The 13735-nt window shown below is 37.2% G+C and overlaps 1 protein-coding gene across 1 annotated transcript in view; it reads left to right on the plus strand.

The window, feature by feature from the left end:
* Positions 1 to 344: 344 nt before the first annotated feature.
* LOC133876557 (probable LRR receptor-like serine/threonine-protein kinase At1g56140) overlaps positions 345 to 13735 on the plus strand; it is a 29420-nt gene continuing 16029 nt past the window's right edge. Inside the window, exons 1-2 of the mRNA XM_062314863.1 lie at positions 345 to 578; positions 3485 to 3671. Of these exons, the coding sequence (XP_062170847.1) occupies positions 458 to 578; positions 3485 to 3671 (308 nt within the window). The 5' untranslated portion in view covers positions 345 to 457. The remainder of the gene's footprint in view (positions 579 to 3484; positions 3672 to 13735) is intronic.

The raw sequence follows: 13735 nt of genomic DNA on the forward strand, positions 1-13735 counted from the left end.
GGAACAGCGAGGCAGAGGGAGGTGGGGGAGAGCATGCCGTCTGGCGGGTGCATGATTAACGACCTTTCAAGTTGTTGAATCCGTACTTAAAGGCAGTTGTAAATTTGTAATCCTCAAAGTCAGAAATGGAAGCCACCATTTGGCTACGCGGCAGCCCTAAATAGTAAATATGTCACTGTGCGGGGGCCAACCAAGCTTGAAGATTCCACGAGCTGAATTGGTTGACCCGAAAGGTAATCGCAAGTCCCTATCAACAGGGGCGCGTGGGTGGGGGCATGGCTTCGATCGATGTTGAGATCGCTGATATTGTATTATATATATAATTTTAAAAAACAATGTTCAACTTCAACCCGGTGTGGATGAGGAAAAAGGCAGGATTTACATATTGAGGAAATGCATTGAGTCAGATGGTAAGCCGTCAGTCTGGTGGATAGCGCTCCATCGATCAATCTCAGACATGGTGGGATCAAGATCATCACCAGTTTTAGTCTTTGCTCTTTATGCTGCCTGCATCTTTGGCCTGCCTGAGCTTGCTCAAGCTCAAAATGGAACCAACGCTGTCACAGATCCTGCTGAAGGTATCTCTCTCTCTCTCTCTCTCTCTCTCTCTCTCTATTGAGATTCAGTTCAAAAGTCAACCTAAATCCTTTCAACGCTTAAAATCCTTCATCGTGCTCTAGCTTGCACATCGCTTACACAGCCTATAGCTTTAGTCTGCAGCCCGTATCTGATTTTGAGTGAGCTGGCCGGGGATCGACCAGGAAAACCCATGGTTGTGCTCAAAAGTGAAAATACAAATAATACATCATCCACTTTTTATGTTATCATCATTTAAAAGCTTTTCTTGTTTTTCGATGTTCCGATGGCCCCAACATGATCAACTTCTTTCTCCTCTTTATTCTTTTTACTTTTTACTTTTGTTTTTTTTAAAAATCCCTTCTGTCTATGTTTTATCTAAGTATTGATGTTTTATCCGTCACAGTAAACTGCAGTTTTTATTGGCTGCATTTTGAAGTGATTTTTTTTTTTTTTCATTTCATTTCAATGCATTCAGAATTTTTTTTTTACTTTCGACAAATTGCTTTCGTGACAAAAAAAATAAAAAATTGACAGGTTAAGGTTAGTAGATGCCTGTTAATTTTAAATGTTTTATACAACCAGATAACTCAACCGCACACATAAGCAGGTTTAGAATAAAATAAAGGTTAATTAGTTTAGTGTCACTGTCAGCTTGTTTTAAGATAACATATATATATTTATTTTGTTTCGCATTCGCTGTGGTTTAATTGGGGGTCTTCAACCAAATCAATCAATCAAAGCCCTTCCCAGTTCCCTCTCGAGTCTCTCTTAATAATTTATTCCTTTCTTGTCTGACGTCCACACAACCGATCCGTCCACCCTCCCACACAGCCGTCCATCGTCTGACACCCCACCACCTTCACAACTTACGGGCTGATCAATACAACTATACAAGCAAATCAAACAAATACTTCTCTTTTTTTTTTTTATTATTTTTTTATTTTTTTATTCATTAATTCAAACCCATCTCTTCTCTCCCTCTTGCTAACGAATTAGGATAGTACAATTGGAGAGGATCCGATTAGTAGTAAGTAAGGGTATTTTAGTAACTTCACATAATATAGAATTATCAAAATACCCTTGTATATAACTAACAACTTGCATCGGGAACTTTATCCCTTTGCATCAGTGAAGGTTAGTTGTAGCTTGACGAGAGCTATGAATTTTTCTACAATGTACAAATTGTTTAGTGCTTGTTTGGGTTTGTAATTTTTTTAAAAAAATATTTAAGATTTTTAATATTGAAAAATTTATTTTTTGAAATTATATTTGTATGGTTTAAAAAACCATAGATAACATTAGAAAAAATTGCATAAAATCTAAGTGGAATTTGAATTCTAAAAAAACTGTATTTAAAAAATAATTGTCACCCAACCATGTCCTTAAAGATCATCTTTTTATTTATTTTTTATTTTTTTAAAGTTAATGTGATTTTTAAAATTATTATTGAATCAAAATTTAATAATAATTTATCCCGAATCACAATAATAATTTTAAAAGTACATCAACTTTAAAAATAAATAAAAAAGATAATTCCTATGGTTACATATAAAAAGGCCATGTCTTTGTTGGAGGCGTATAATTTGCCACATTAACTTTAAAAAAAAAAAAAAAGGGAAATTACTATCGTTACATATCAAAAAGGCCATGTCAATAGGATTGGCTCGTTCTGGCCGACCCTCCTATATACATATACTTTTTTTTTAATGAAAAAAAGGCCATGTCTTTGTTTGAAGCGTATGATTTGCTTACTGCCACGCCTGCAATTGTTGGTCAACTTTATGCTACACCTAATTAAGAGGGAGAGAGTAAATGCCTTGAATTAATATGCATATATAATAATGCTATAAAATATATTTGTATCTCACAAATTTTTTTACAATGCGGATGTAATAATTTTAATTAATTTTTAGATTAATTTTTCTTAAAAAAATAAAAATAAATAAAGCTTAATTTGAACTGCCATATCAACATTACAATAATTATAAAATGAAAATATATATATATATATACTATTTAGTAATATGTATCTCTTCTTCAAGTTAACACTCATAATATTCATAAGGAAACGTAATTTTCATATTGCATAAAAGAAAAATAGGAAGAAAGAATAAAAAAAAAAAAAAAAAAAAAAAAACTCCAAATGTGTTCTAAATAAAATTTTGTTCGTGGATTTGATAGTTTTGGATTATCATAATCCATATATAGTAGGGGTGTACGCGGTTGCGCTTTGTGGTTATCGTCTCTAAGCACTAATCGCAACTGCCTTAAGTGGTTATCGAATTTTTGTAACCGTAATCAATCTGTCTTAGGTGGTTAGCTGTTTTAAAATATCTGTCGATTAGAAGTTATTGAAACTTATAATCCCAATGCATAACCGCTTTTTAGAAATTGTTCTATTTTGATATTTTAGGCATTCATTGAGCCTCTTTTTAGAACATATTTTTGAAGATTTTAGGCATTTTTTAAATACGTAAAATGCTTCAAAATATAATAAAGCACAAAATTATTTTTATGAATAAAGATAAATTTTATTAAATTCATACATAAACCACATGCCAAACGCACCAAAACGATGATTTTTTTTTGTATATTATTATTTTATATATATAATTAAGAATAGATAGTTAACTGTCTGCATACCTCTAAACTCCCTATTCGCTCCACTTTAAGCCATTAACTGTTTTTTTCAACGGACTATAAAGTGGTTTTATATAGATAGCTGTTATTATCGGGTTTTTTTTTTTTTTTTCTTGAAAAATTATTAACTGCTTGATAACTATGTTTGTACACCCCTGAATCATATCCTAACTAGGTGGGATTTCTTTTGAGTGCAATCACGAGAGAGTCGGTATTTGTTTTCCACGCTAGTCCAAATAATGTATAATTGTGAATTTGATTGCAGCAAGGGTTTTGAATTCAATATTTCAAGAATGGGGAATCTCAGCACCATCAGCCCAATGGAATATAAGTGGGCAACCATGTAGCGGAGCGGCCATCGGCTCCATCCCCATCGATAATGGAGATCACAACCCCTTTATCAAATGCGACTGTTCATACGACAATAACACCACTTGTCACATTACAGCACTGTATGTACTTTTCTCTTACCTGTTTTCGCTCTCTCTCTCTGTTTCTATTCCATTCCATTTTTGCTTAAAATTACGGTCTTGTTTGTTAAGTTACAGAATAGTATACAGTAATGCGTGTATTGTTCATGTACCTTTTCTTTTACTTTTTCATATTTCCTACTACCAATCAACATTAAAACATTATCACTTTTTTCACTTTTTATATCACATCAATAATTTTTTATTACTATTCAAATAAAAAAATTCACTACAAAACAAAACTTTTTCACCTTTTTATATCACATCATCACTTTTTTCTAATTCCAAAATTAACAGCCCACTACTTTGTTCTGTTCTGTACATGTCTTTGCCAAACAAGCCCGTAGATTTTTATACATAAAAACGAAAACCTGAAGTGCTTCGTGTTCGTGCTTGGATAACTGTTTCTCTTCTCTATATATATGGGGTCTATTGATCGTTTCACTCATTCAATTGGGTCGCATCAATTTTATTGGTCATGGTAAAAATACGTTAAAAAAAGAAAAAGAAAAAAAGATTTGCATGACATTTGTTCGATATTATGTCTGGCTGGTACTGCAAAGGTCCAAGGTAAGCCCCTATAACACACATTTGATGGAAGATTACATCGGCCATCTTTTCTGGACCAACTCCTACCTTCATATTTCTTGCTACTTCATTCTATTATAGTAGTAACAGGTTGATGGTCTACAAAATAAATAAATAAAAACTAGTTGACAACAAAGACTTAGAAAACAATAAAAAACAAAATAGATTTTTATCTTTCAAATTTAGGTTATAAAACAATGAATATTTTACCCAAATTTCAATGAGAAAAAAAAAAGGAAACAGAAGGCCATGTGGCACAGAAGTAGCATATCAACAATTTTTTTTAAGTTTGATTTTATTATATATATATAAAATTAAAATGATATTTTTACATCTCGTATACATTTCTTGTACATTTCATTTTTTTTAATTTGCCTTTAGATTTATGAGACCCACATTGAGCCCGGCAAATTCAATAGAGAACTTAAAACTTGGTTGGATATAGTTGTATAAAAAATATATAAAAGATGTAAGTTTATCATTTATATTTTTAAAATTGCTAATATGGCACTACTTTTGCCACATAGCCGTTTGTTGCCACATTTCTTTTTATTTTACTTTTATGAAATTTTTAGCAAAAATATGTCCTATCATGACCGTTGAATCGAGGGCTATTCTATATAACTTACTTCAAACAGATCTTCCGATGGTTGGTTTTGTTGCTTACCTTACAGGCTTACAACCCACGTCATTCAATGCACTATATTATGAACTAGAGCTCTTCTTTGTCACCTAGGAGGCTATTCTAGAGTTTTCTTATAATTTTCACATTTCAAATTCTAGAGATAGGAGAAATGCTAGACATTTTAACATTTTTTTTTAAAAAAAAAAAAAAAATTATTCCAACCTGATGTGTCACAATCTTATGATATTGGGACACACTTTTCAAAATGATAGATCTCATGAGATTGTGACATATCATGTTAAAATTAAATTCTAAAAAAAGGTGTTTGAATATCTAAGATTTTAAAGTGGAAAATCACTATAAAGAAGATAAGATTACAAAGTGGAAAGACCCTTTGAACACACCAAAGGTTTAAGAATTCACTCCGCACCAGTCAAAATCGAAAAATCACTATAAAGAAGATCAAGATTACAAGGCAAGAGAAAACTTACAACCCTTTACGATAACCTATTTCTTGTAAGACAACTAGCCACTTGCTAGCCTCTAAGCCCTCCAATATTTTTACAGTGCATCTCCTTGCTGATCCTTCGGTAGATTCTTCTTTAGACAATAGTTTGTGTATGGTTTGTTGGCTTAAACTCAAGAACACTTCAATGTTGTTGTAGTGATAGACGATGAGCATGTCGAAGCACAACACCGCCATTTGAACTATGCTTTTTCATGAATACAGAGAAAACCCATGAACCTAAAATTGTATCTAAAGCTAAAAAACCGACCCACTTAAATTATATGAGAAATCTAAGAGAGAGAGAGAGAGAGAGAGAGAGAGAGAGAGAGAGAGAGAGAGAGAGAGAGAGAGAGAGCCTGAGCGTGTTGGGCAAATGATCATGATGTGACCAAGCTTTCATGGTTGAAAAGGATCATATGATTCTCACTTCTTGAACCTTCCCCTTTGCTTAGTTCCTATGCTTTTATTTAGTCCCTATTCCTTGAACCTTCCCCTTTGTTGAGTTCCTATGCTTTTGATTGTTTAATTTATGCAAAATACAATGTCTTTCATTAATTGTTTTCTACAAATTACAATGTTTTCATTAAACTCAATTCAGCTTGTTTTCCCCTATATAAAGTTGTAGATGCCGTAAGGCAAGGACATTCAAGAAAAATTACCTTTGCTTGAAGCAAATATTGGAGGCCCAATCCCCTCAAAGTGATATTTTCTTTTTCCTTTTCTCCTATTTCTTTAATTTCTCTTTATAGAATCCATTGGATCCTATCATTTGGTATCAGAGCCTTCGATCTTGAGCTATTGGCTACAATTCCCCCCCCCCCCCCCCCCCTCTCTGTTAGTGGTTCTCTTCCCTGTTACCACTCTTGTGCCATCGCAGCGGTGGTAGTGGAATCGTGATGTGGTAGTTTGTTACCCAGTCGATCTTGGATCTTTGGGCGTGAGCTGCTGGTCTGTGCAGTTAAATCAGAGCTGCTGAATTTCTATTTGAAGAAGATAACTGCTGTTTGGCTACAGGTTTTACCAATTCTGGTGTGCTTTCTTTCCTGCCTATTCCAGTGTGAGGATACACGTATTCCTGTTTTTGGCTTGTGTTATTCTGGTTTTGTTCTTGGACCTGAACCTGTTTGGCTGTGGGTTTAAAGACAACTTTAGCTCAGATTTTATTATTCTACGAATAGCCTATTCCGGATAAGGGGAAAAAAAATATTGTATGCCCTACACACGCAACTAGAAGCGAGTGCTAGGAATTTTTTATTTAATAGCTCATTCAATGGCCTCCAATAGCAATCCAACACGCAAGGAGGACACTCTACTAGAGTCACAGTTCGACTCCGAATTTCTAAAGCAGTTAAAGGAGCTTATTACGCAAGTTATCCAGGATGAACATAGTACGGGCCAATCTCCACCTTAAACCCCACCTGCAACACGACATCGCAATCATGACTACAACCTTCCACGCATGAAGATGGACTTTCCTTGATGGGATGAAGATGATCCATCCGGTTGGGTGTCAAGGGCGAAGCGATTTTTTTGTTACCATGGAACATCATAAGCCTCCACGGTTGACATTGCATCCATCCATCTTGAAGGTGAAGCCATTCAATGGTATGATTGGTCTGAAGCAAGCCATGGGTTGCTCACCTGGATGGCATTTGTGGAAGGGCTTCTCGTACGATTTGGCCCTTCCACATTTGAGAACGTTGACGGTGAACTAGCCAAGATCCGACAAACCTCCATAGTCAGTGAATATCAAAGCTGATTTGAACACTTTGCCAACCGTACCCGCTATTGGTCGGAGAGACAGCTAATTGGTACATTCGTCGAGGGACTTCGACTCGATATCAAGAGAATCAAGACTTACAAACCATGGACCATAATAGCTGCATTTTCATTTGCAAGAGTTCAAGAAGAAAAAATTAGTGACGAGGCACGCAGACCAACCAGGGCGTCGAGTGTACCAGTCACTGGTGGGAATGGCTCTTCCTCCACACCAACACGGAAAACCACCCGCTTAACCCAAGAAGAACTTCAAGAAAAAACAACAAGGGGGCTTTGTTGGCACAACAACAAGAAGTGGCATAAAGGGCACGTGTGCAAACAAGGGAAACTATTGATGATTGAGCCAATGGCGTTAGAAATAAACAGTGACGAGTTTGAGCAAGAAGGCAATACACTTGACAATAATGAAGACGAAGTGACTTACGTTGTACGTGCCTTGGCCGGCTATTCCAACCCACAAACCATGAAGGTTAATGGTCTCCTCAAATGCCAGCCAGTTACAGTGTTGATTGACACATGTAGCACCAATGACTTCCTTGATGAAGGTATTGCTCGAAAACTCTCAGTTCCTGTGGAACCTTGTGAGCAATTTGAAGTCAAATTAGCAAATGGGGGTACCTTGACATGTAAGAGTAAGTGCTCAAACATCAAGTTGGTTGTGCAAGATTAAGAGCTTCAAGCTGATTTGTACTTATTACCACTTGGTGATTATGAGGTGGTTTTGGGTATCGAATGGCTAAGGACCCTTGGTGATGTGCTATGGAATTTCTCCAAGTTCACCATGAAGTTTACATTGAACAGGAACAGAGTAACATTTCGTGTGAAACGTGGTAGCAACATCACCACTGTCAGTAGCCATAGGATGGAACGAGTTTTGAAGAAGCCCTGCAAGGGGTACGTGCTACAATTAAGAAGTGAAATTGCAACGCCATTCGAAGAATCTAGCTTAGCATTAGCACCATTGCTATCCGAATTTTCTGATATTTTTGCTTAACCTAACGGGCTATTGCCACAAAGGTCACATGATCACCGGATTCCTCTATTGTCGGGGAGTGCACCCACCAATGTATGCCCGTATCGCTACCCTCACTTTTAGAAAACAGAGATCGAATGAATCATTGAGGAAATGCGAGACGCTAGCATCATTCGCCCAAACGTCAGCCCCTATTCTTCTCCATTGTTACTAGTACGCAAAAAAGATGGATCTTGGTGAATGTGCGTTGACTACCGAGCTTTAAACGACATTATTGTATCCTATTCATGTGATAGATGAGTTACTTAATGAATTGGGAGGGGCAAAACAGTTCTCTAAATTGGATCTTTGCTTAGGTTACCATCAAATTCTAGTCCATAATGAAGATGTGCCAAATACTGCATTTCGAACTCATGATGGTCACTATGAATTCTTGGTAATGCCCTTTGGGTTGACCAACGCTCCATCAACCTTTCAGAGTCTTATGAATCACCTCTTTCGGCCATATTTACGTAAGTTTGTTCTAATTTTCTTCGATGATATACTTATCTACATTTTGTCTCTTAATGATCATTTATGTCATCTACAAACTGTATTTTCTTTACTTTAAAAACATTCCCTCTTTGTGAAGAAGTCCAAGTGCAGCTTTGCAAGCTTCATAGTAGAATACCTTGGCCACATTGTGTCCAAAGATGGTGTAGCAGTGGACTCTCTAAGATTCAAGCCATGGTAGAATGGCCTATCCTGAAGACGATTAAGGCTTTGCGAGGGTTCTTGGGTTTGACAGGTTATTATCGTAAGTTTGAATGGGATTATGGCAAGATCAGTGCTCCATTAACAGCTTTGCTAAAAAAAGAGGCCTTCCGATGGACTGAGGCTACAAAATAAGCCTTTGCTAAACTCAAGCATGCCATGACAACCACACCAGTGCTTGCCTTGCTGGATTTCTCTAAACTTTTTCGTCATTGAGAGTGATGCTTCCAGGGTAGGCATAGGAGCAGTCCTTATGCAAGAGGGTTGACCACTAGCCTTTACCAGCAAGGCTTTGTCACCATTACACCTTAGTATGTCAATCTATGACAAGGAGATGTTTGCTGTCGTCCATGCTGTTACCAAATGGCAGCCTTAATTGGTTGTCGGTTCTAAATACGCACTAACCACCATAGCCTCAAACATTTGTTCGAACAAAGGATCTTCTCCATGGAACAACAAAAATGGGTAACCAAATTGCTCGGGTATGACTATGAAATTGTCTTCAAGAAAGGGGTTGAGAATTTGGCAGCCAATGCACTCTCACACATCCTTGAACATGCAGAGCTCCATAATATATCAACACCTACCTGGCCCACTTTTGAGCTCATTAAGGAAGAACAACAAAGTGACCCTAAGCTCCAAAAGATTGTTCAAAAGCTGACCCACAACCTCTCTTCCATCCCGCATCACTCCTTGGTCATGGACCACCTCCGCTACAAAGGCCGAATCATCTTGGCTGCCAACTCCACTCACAAGATTACTATTTTGCAGGAATTACATGCAACCCCAAGTGCCGGTCATTCCGGGTTCCTTCAAACCTACAAACGCATCTCTCGACTATTCTATTGGAAAGGAATGAAGCAGGATATCAAGCAATTTGTGGCTGAATGCGAAGTTTGTCAACGACAGAAGGGTGAAACAGTTGCAAGCCCTGGATGCCTACAACCATTGTCAATCCCTACTAAAACTTGGATAGATATTTCAGTGGACTTCATTAATGGCTTACCATCCTCCCATGGTAAAACCACTATCCTTGTTGTGGTGGATTGCCTCACTAAGTATGCTCACTTTTGTCCAGTTGCCTATCCCTACATGGCATCCACTATTGCATAGCTCTTCGTGGATAACATTGTCAAATTACATGGAGTTCCTTAGTCGATAGTAAGTGATCGGGATAAGATTTTCACCTCTCACTTTTGGAAAGAGCTTTTCCGTTTGCAGGGCACTCAGTTGAAAATGAGCATCTCCTATCATCTCCACACCGATGGGCAGACAAAGGCGGTCAATCGGTGTTTAAAGAACTACTTACGATATTTCACGGGAGACAAGCCCAAGGAGCGGGTACAGTGGCTCCCATGGGCTGAATGGTGATATAACACCACTTATCTCTTGGCTACCAAAATGACTCCTTTTGAAGCAGCTTATAGGTGGCCTCCCCCGATCCTACCAACTTACACTACTAGTCGTCAATGGTAGATCAGGTAGACTGTGTTCTTCGAGATCGCACACAAATCTTGCGTCTTCTCAAAGATAATCTTACCGGAGCACAATCCCGCATGAAGCATCAGGCCGATAAACATAGGAGTGAATGCAAATTTAACATTGGTGATTGGGTTTTTCTCTGCCTATAGCCTTATCACCAACTCTCTATTCAGGTGTGATCCTCCATGAAGCTCTCGCCACGTTTTTATGGGCCGTATAAAGTATTGAAGTGCATTGGTCTTGTCGCCTATCGCCTCGACCTTCCAACTCACTCCAAGATCCATATAGTCTTCCATGTTTCTTGCCTGAAAAAGAAATTGGGTGAGCAAGTCCTTCCCCAACAACTCTTGCCAAACACGGCATCTACATGAGAAGTACGCATTCAACCCGTTACCATTCTGGATCATCGGATTGTCAAACGCCATAATCAAGCTGTCGTTGAAGTTCTCATTCAGTGGGCCCACATGCCCCACAAAGATGACACATGTGAACCCTACGAAACAATCAAAGAAGGGTTTCCTAACTTCCTTGGTACTCAATCTTGAGGACAAGGTTGTCTTTAAGGGTTCTCACTTCTCACCAAGGGAATGATAGGATTCTCACTTCTCGAACCTTCCCCTTTGCTTAGTTCGTATGCTTTTGTTTAGTCCCTATGCCTTGAACCTTTCCCTTTGTTGAGTCCCTATGCTTTTGATTGTTTAATTTCTGCAAGATACAATGTCTTTCATTAATTATTTTCTACAAAGTACAATGTTCTCATTAAACTCAATTCAGCTTGTTTTCCCCTATATAAAGCTATAGATGCCGTATGGCAAGGACATTCAAGAAAAATTACCTTTGCTTGAAGCAAATATTGGAGGCCCAATCCCCTCGAAGTGATCTTTTCTTTCTCATTTTCTCCTATTTCTTTAATTTATCTTTATAGAATCCATTAGATCCTATCAAGGGAGTAGAAGACGGCCACGTGGGTGGGGATGACCTTTCTCTCTATCTCTATATATTGATCAGCTAGTTGGAGTTGTGTGCTTGTCTTTTAGAAGGAGATGTAGCTAGAAGCTGAAAAGGGTTTGGTCCTCGATGGGTTGTAAGTTAGAGAGAGAGGGAATTCATGGAGAAAACTAGATAGAGTTTGGTATTTGATGGGACAGACTGCATGTTTATGTGTGTGAGTGAGAATATGGAAAAACTAGGAGCACTAGGGGTGGTGTGTATGGTTTTATTGGAAACATATAAAAGGGGCGTACACAAATGTCATAAGGGATTAGGTGAGCGTTTGAAACTGCCCTAAATTTGTGCTTTCTTTTTCCTTTTTCAAGGCCATTTAATGCGATGTGAATTACTCAAATGTCATAGTGATGAAGCAGAGATCCACCAATCACTACCTTGATTGGTCATCTATAACACGTACAATATGAAATGTCTGCTATTGTGGAACTCCCACTCAATTGGCTTGTCACACTCAAACGCCGTACGAATCTTAGTTTAGTCGCCATAAAGGTGTCCTAACTTGAGTTTCTTTGCACAATCGCTTGTCGAGTGCTTGTCTAAGATCTCACATTCGGCTTTATTTAGGCTTCATGAAGTTGTAAAAAACTTCATGTGTGTCGCCTATAATTCTCATCTTAACCAAGCTAAGACAACATTTTAAGAATTTGTCTTGCATGATCTTGAAGTGTAATGCACCCAAGAATTAACTAACATGTAGTTAACTCGGCGTGCCTCTCAAGACCTATTTACCACGTAAATAACTCAAAAGGGATCTATCTACTTGTTAACTATGTATAAATTGAACAACGGAAATAATTGAAACTTAAAATAAGATAGTGTATCTAAAATAATTCCATAAATTAATAAATATGCAGAGCAATACTAAGTCTCCCAAAAGTGAATAACTTAAAACCAAAGCGTACAATTCTCAAAATAACCTCAAATCATTGATAAGTAAAGAAAACTCCAAACATAACAAACATCCCTAATTACATCAAGATCAAGATCTACTCTTAAAAAGATAAATCAAATAGAGAATCTTGATCATCTCCCTACGCATATCTCCATCACTATCCCACATGCTTTGCAACCACTTTGAGTCTAGCTCCTCAAAGATGATCCTAACTATATCCTCCACAAGTACATATTGTCTTAAAGGACTCACCATCTAGCTGCTGACTAACTGCAAAACACAAGTATGTTTCACAGGTAGAAAGGAAATTAAGTGTAAGTCTACGAGTTAGTGAGGTAAAATCACATGAAAGAATTTATCCATTTTGTGAACTTATAGTTTTTTAAGAAATGGTTCTCACATTAAAATATATCATCGTATAAGGCAGTTGATATCAATAAGAAGTATGCAAACGCAATGTAGGTATAATTACATGATAAATTCTGATCATAGTATCATCTTTCAACTCCATATGTTTTATCCGGACCCTTACTATAGAAGCTCATAATTTGGGAAAGAGTTGAGAACAAGAAAGAGAGACACAAAATTAAGGTGGTTCAGCCTATAACATACATCCACATGTCAAAGCCTTTGCTTAGCTGCATCTTTCTTTGATGATTTGATTGTATACAAGCTTTGTTTATAGAGAAAGAGTTTGAACATTATACATCACTTCAATTTCTACATCAACAATAAATTTAATTTACACAAACCACCTTCTGGTCATAATAGCAACATCGGTTGCTATGATCGGAATTTGGACTTTGATGACTATTTGGCTGGTATCGGCTACTACGGCCAGAACATGGACATTTGCTACTTTTTGGCCAGCATCGACTAGAAAAGAGCTTCATTAACCTTTTTGGTTGAAAGCCTAATGTGTGTCAAAGGCTCAAAATGATGCAAAAGATTATCTTGAAACTATAAAGCATGTTGGTGAAATAGAGCTGTCAAAAGGAGATCATTCTGGTAAAGAAATTGAAGCTGATGAGTCTGATGAAGAAAGTGATGGCGATGATGTGAATGATTTTGAATCTTCAGATCAAGATGAAGTAATCCAGAAAGATACAATGATAAAATGCAAGGGTAATGGTTTTGAAGAAGAGAATGCTGATGTATTAAAGCAGCAATTTCCTTTTAAAGATCATTTGCAGGAATATGTTGAGTACCACGGTGGAAGATGGCAGAGTTTGAGGTTTGTTTGTGGCTATGATTCTGTGAGACTATGGATTTTGGTTGTGGTTGTAGATGCGAAAAAAGATGAGAGTTGAGAACAGGATCGATACTCACATGAGTTTTTGGGGATCTGATACCATATAGAAGCTCATAATTTAGGGGAGAGTTGAGAACAAGAAAGAGAGACACACAATTAAAGTAGTTTGGCCTATGGCATACATCT

The sequence above is a fragment of the Alnus glutinosa genome, chromosome 8 (genome assembly GCF_958979055.1).
Source record: "Alnus glutinosa chromosome 8, dhAlnGlut1.1, whole genome shotgun sequence".
NCBI lineage: Eukaryota > Viridiplantae > Streptophyta > Magnoliopsida > Fagales > Betulaceae > Alnus > Alnus glutinosa.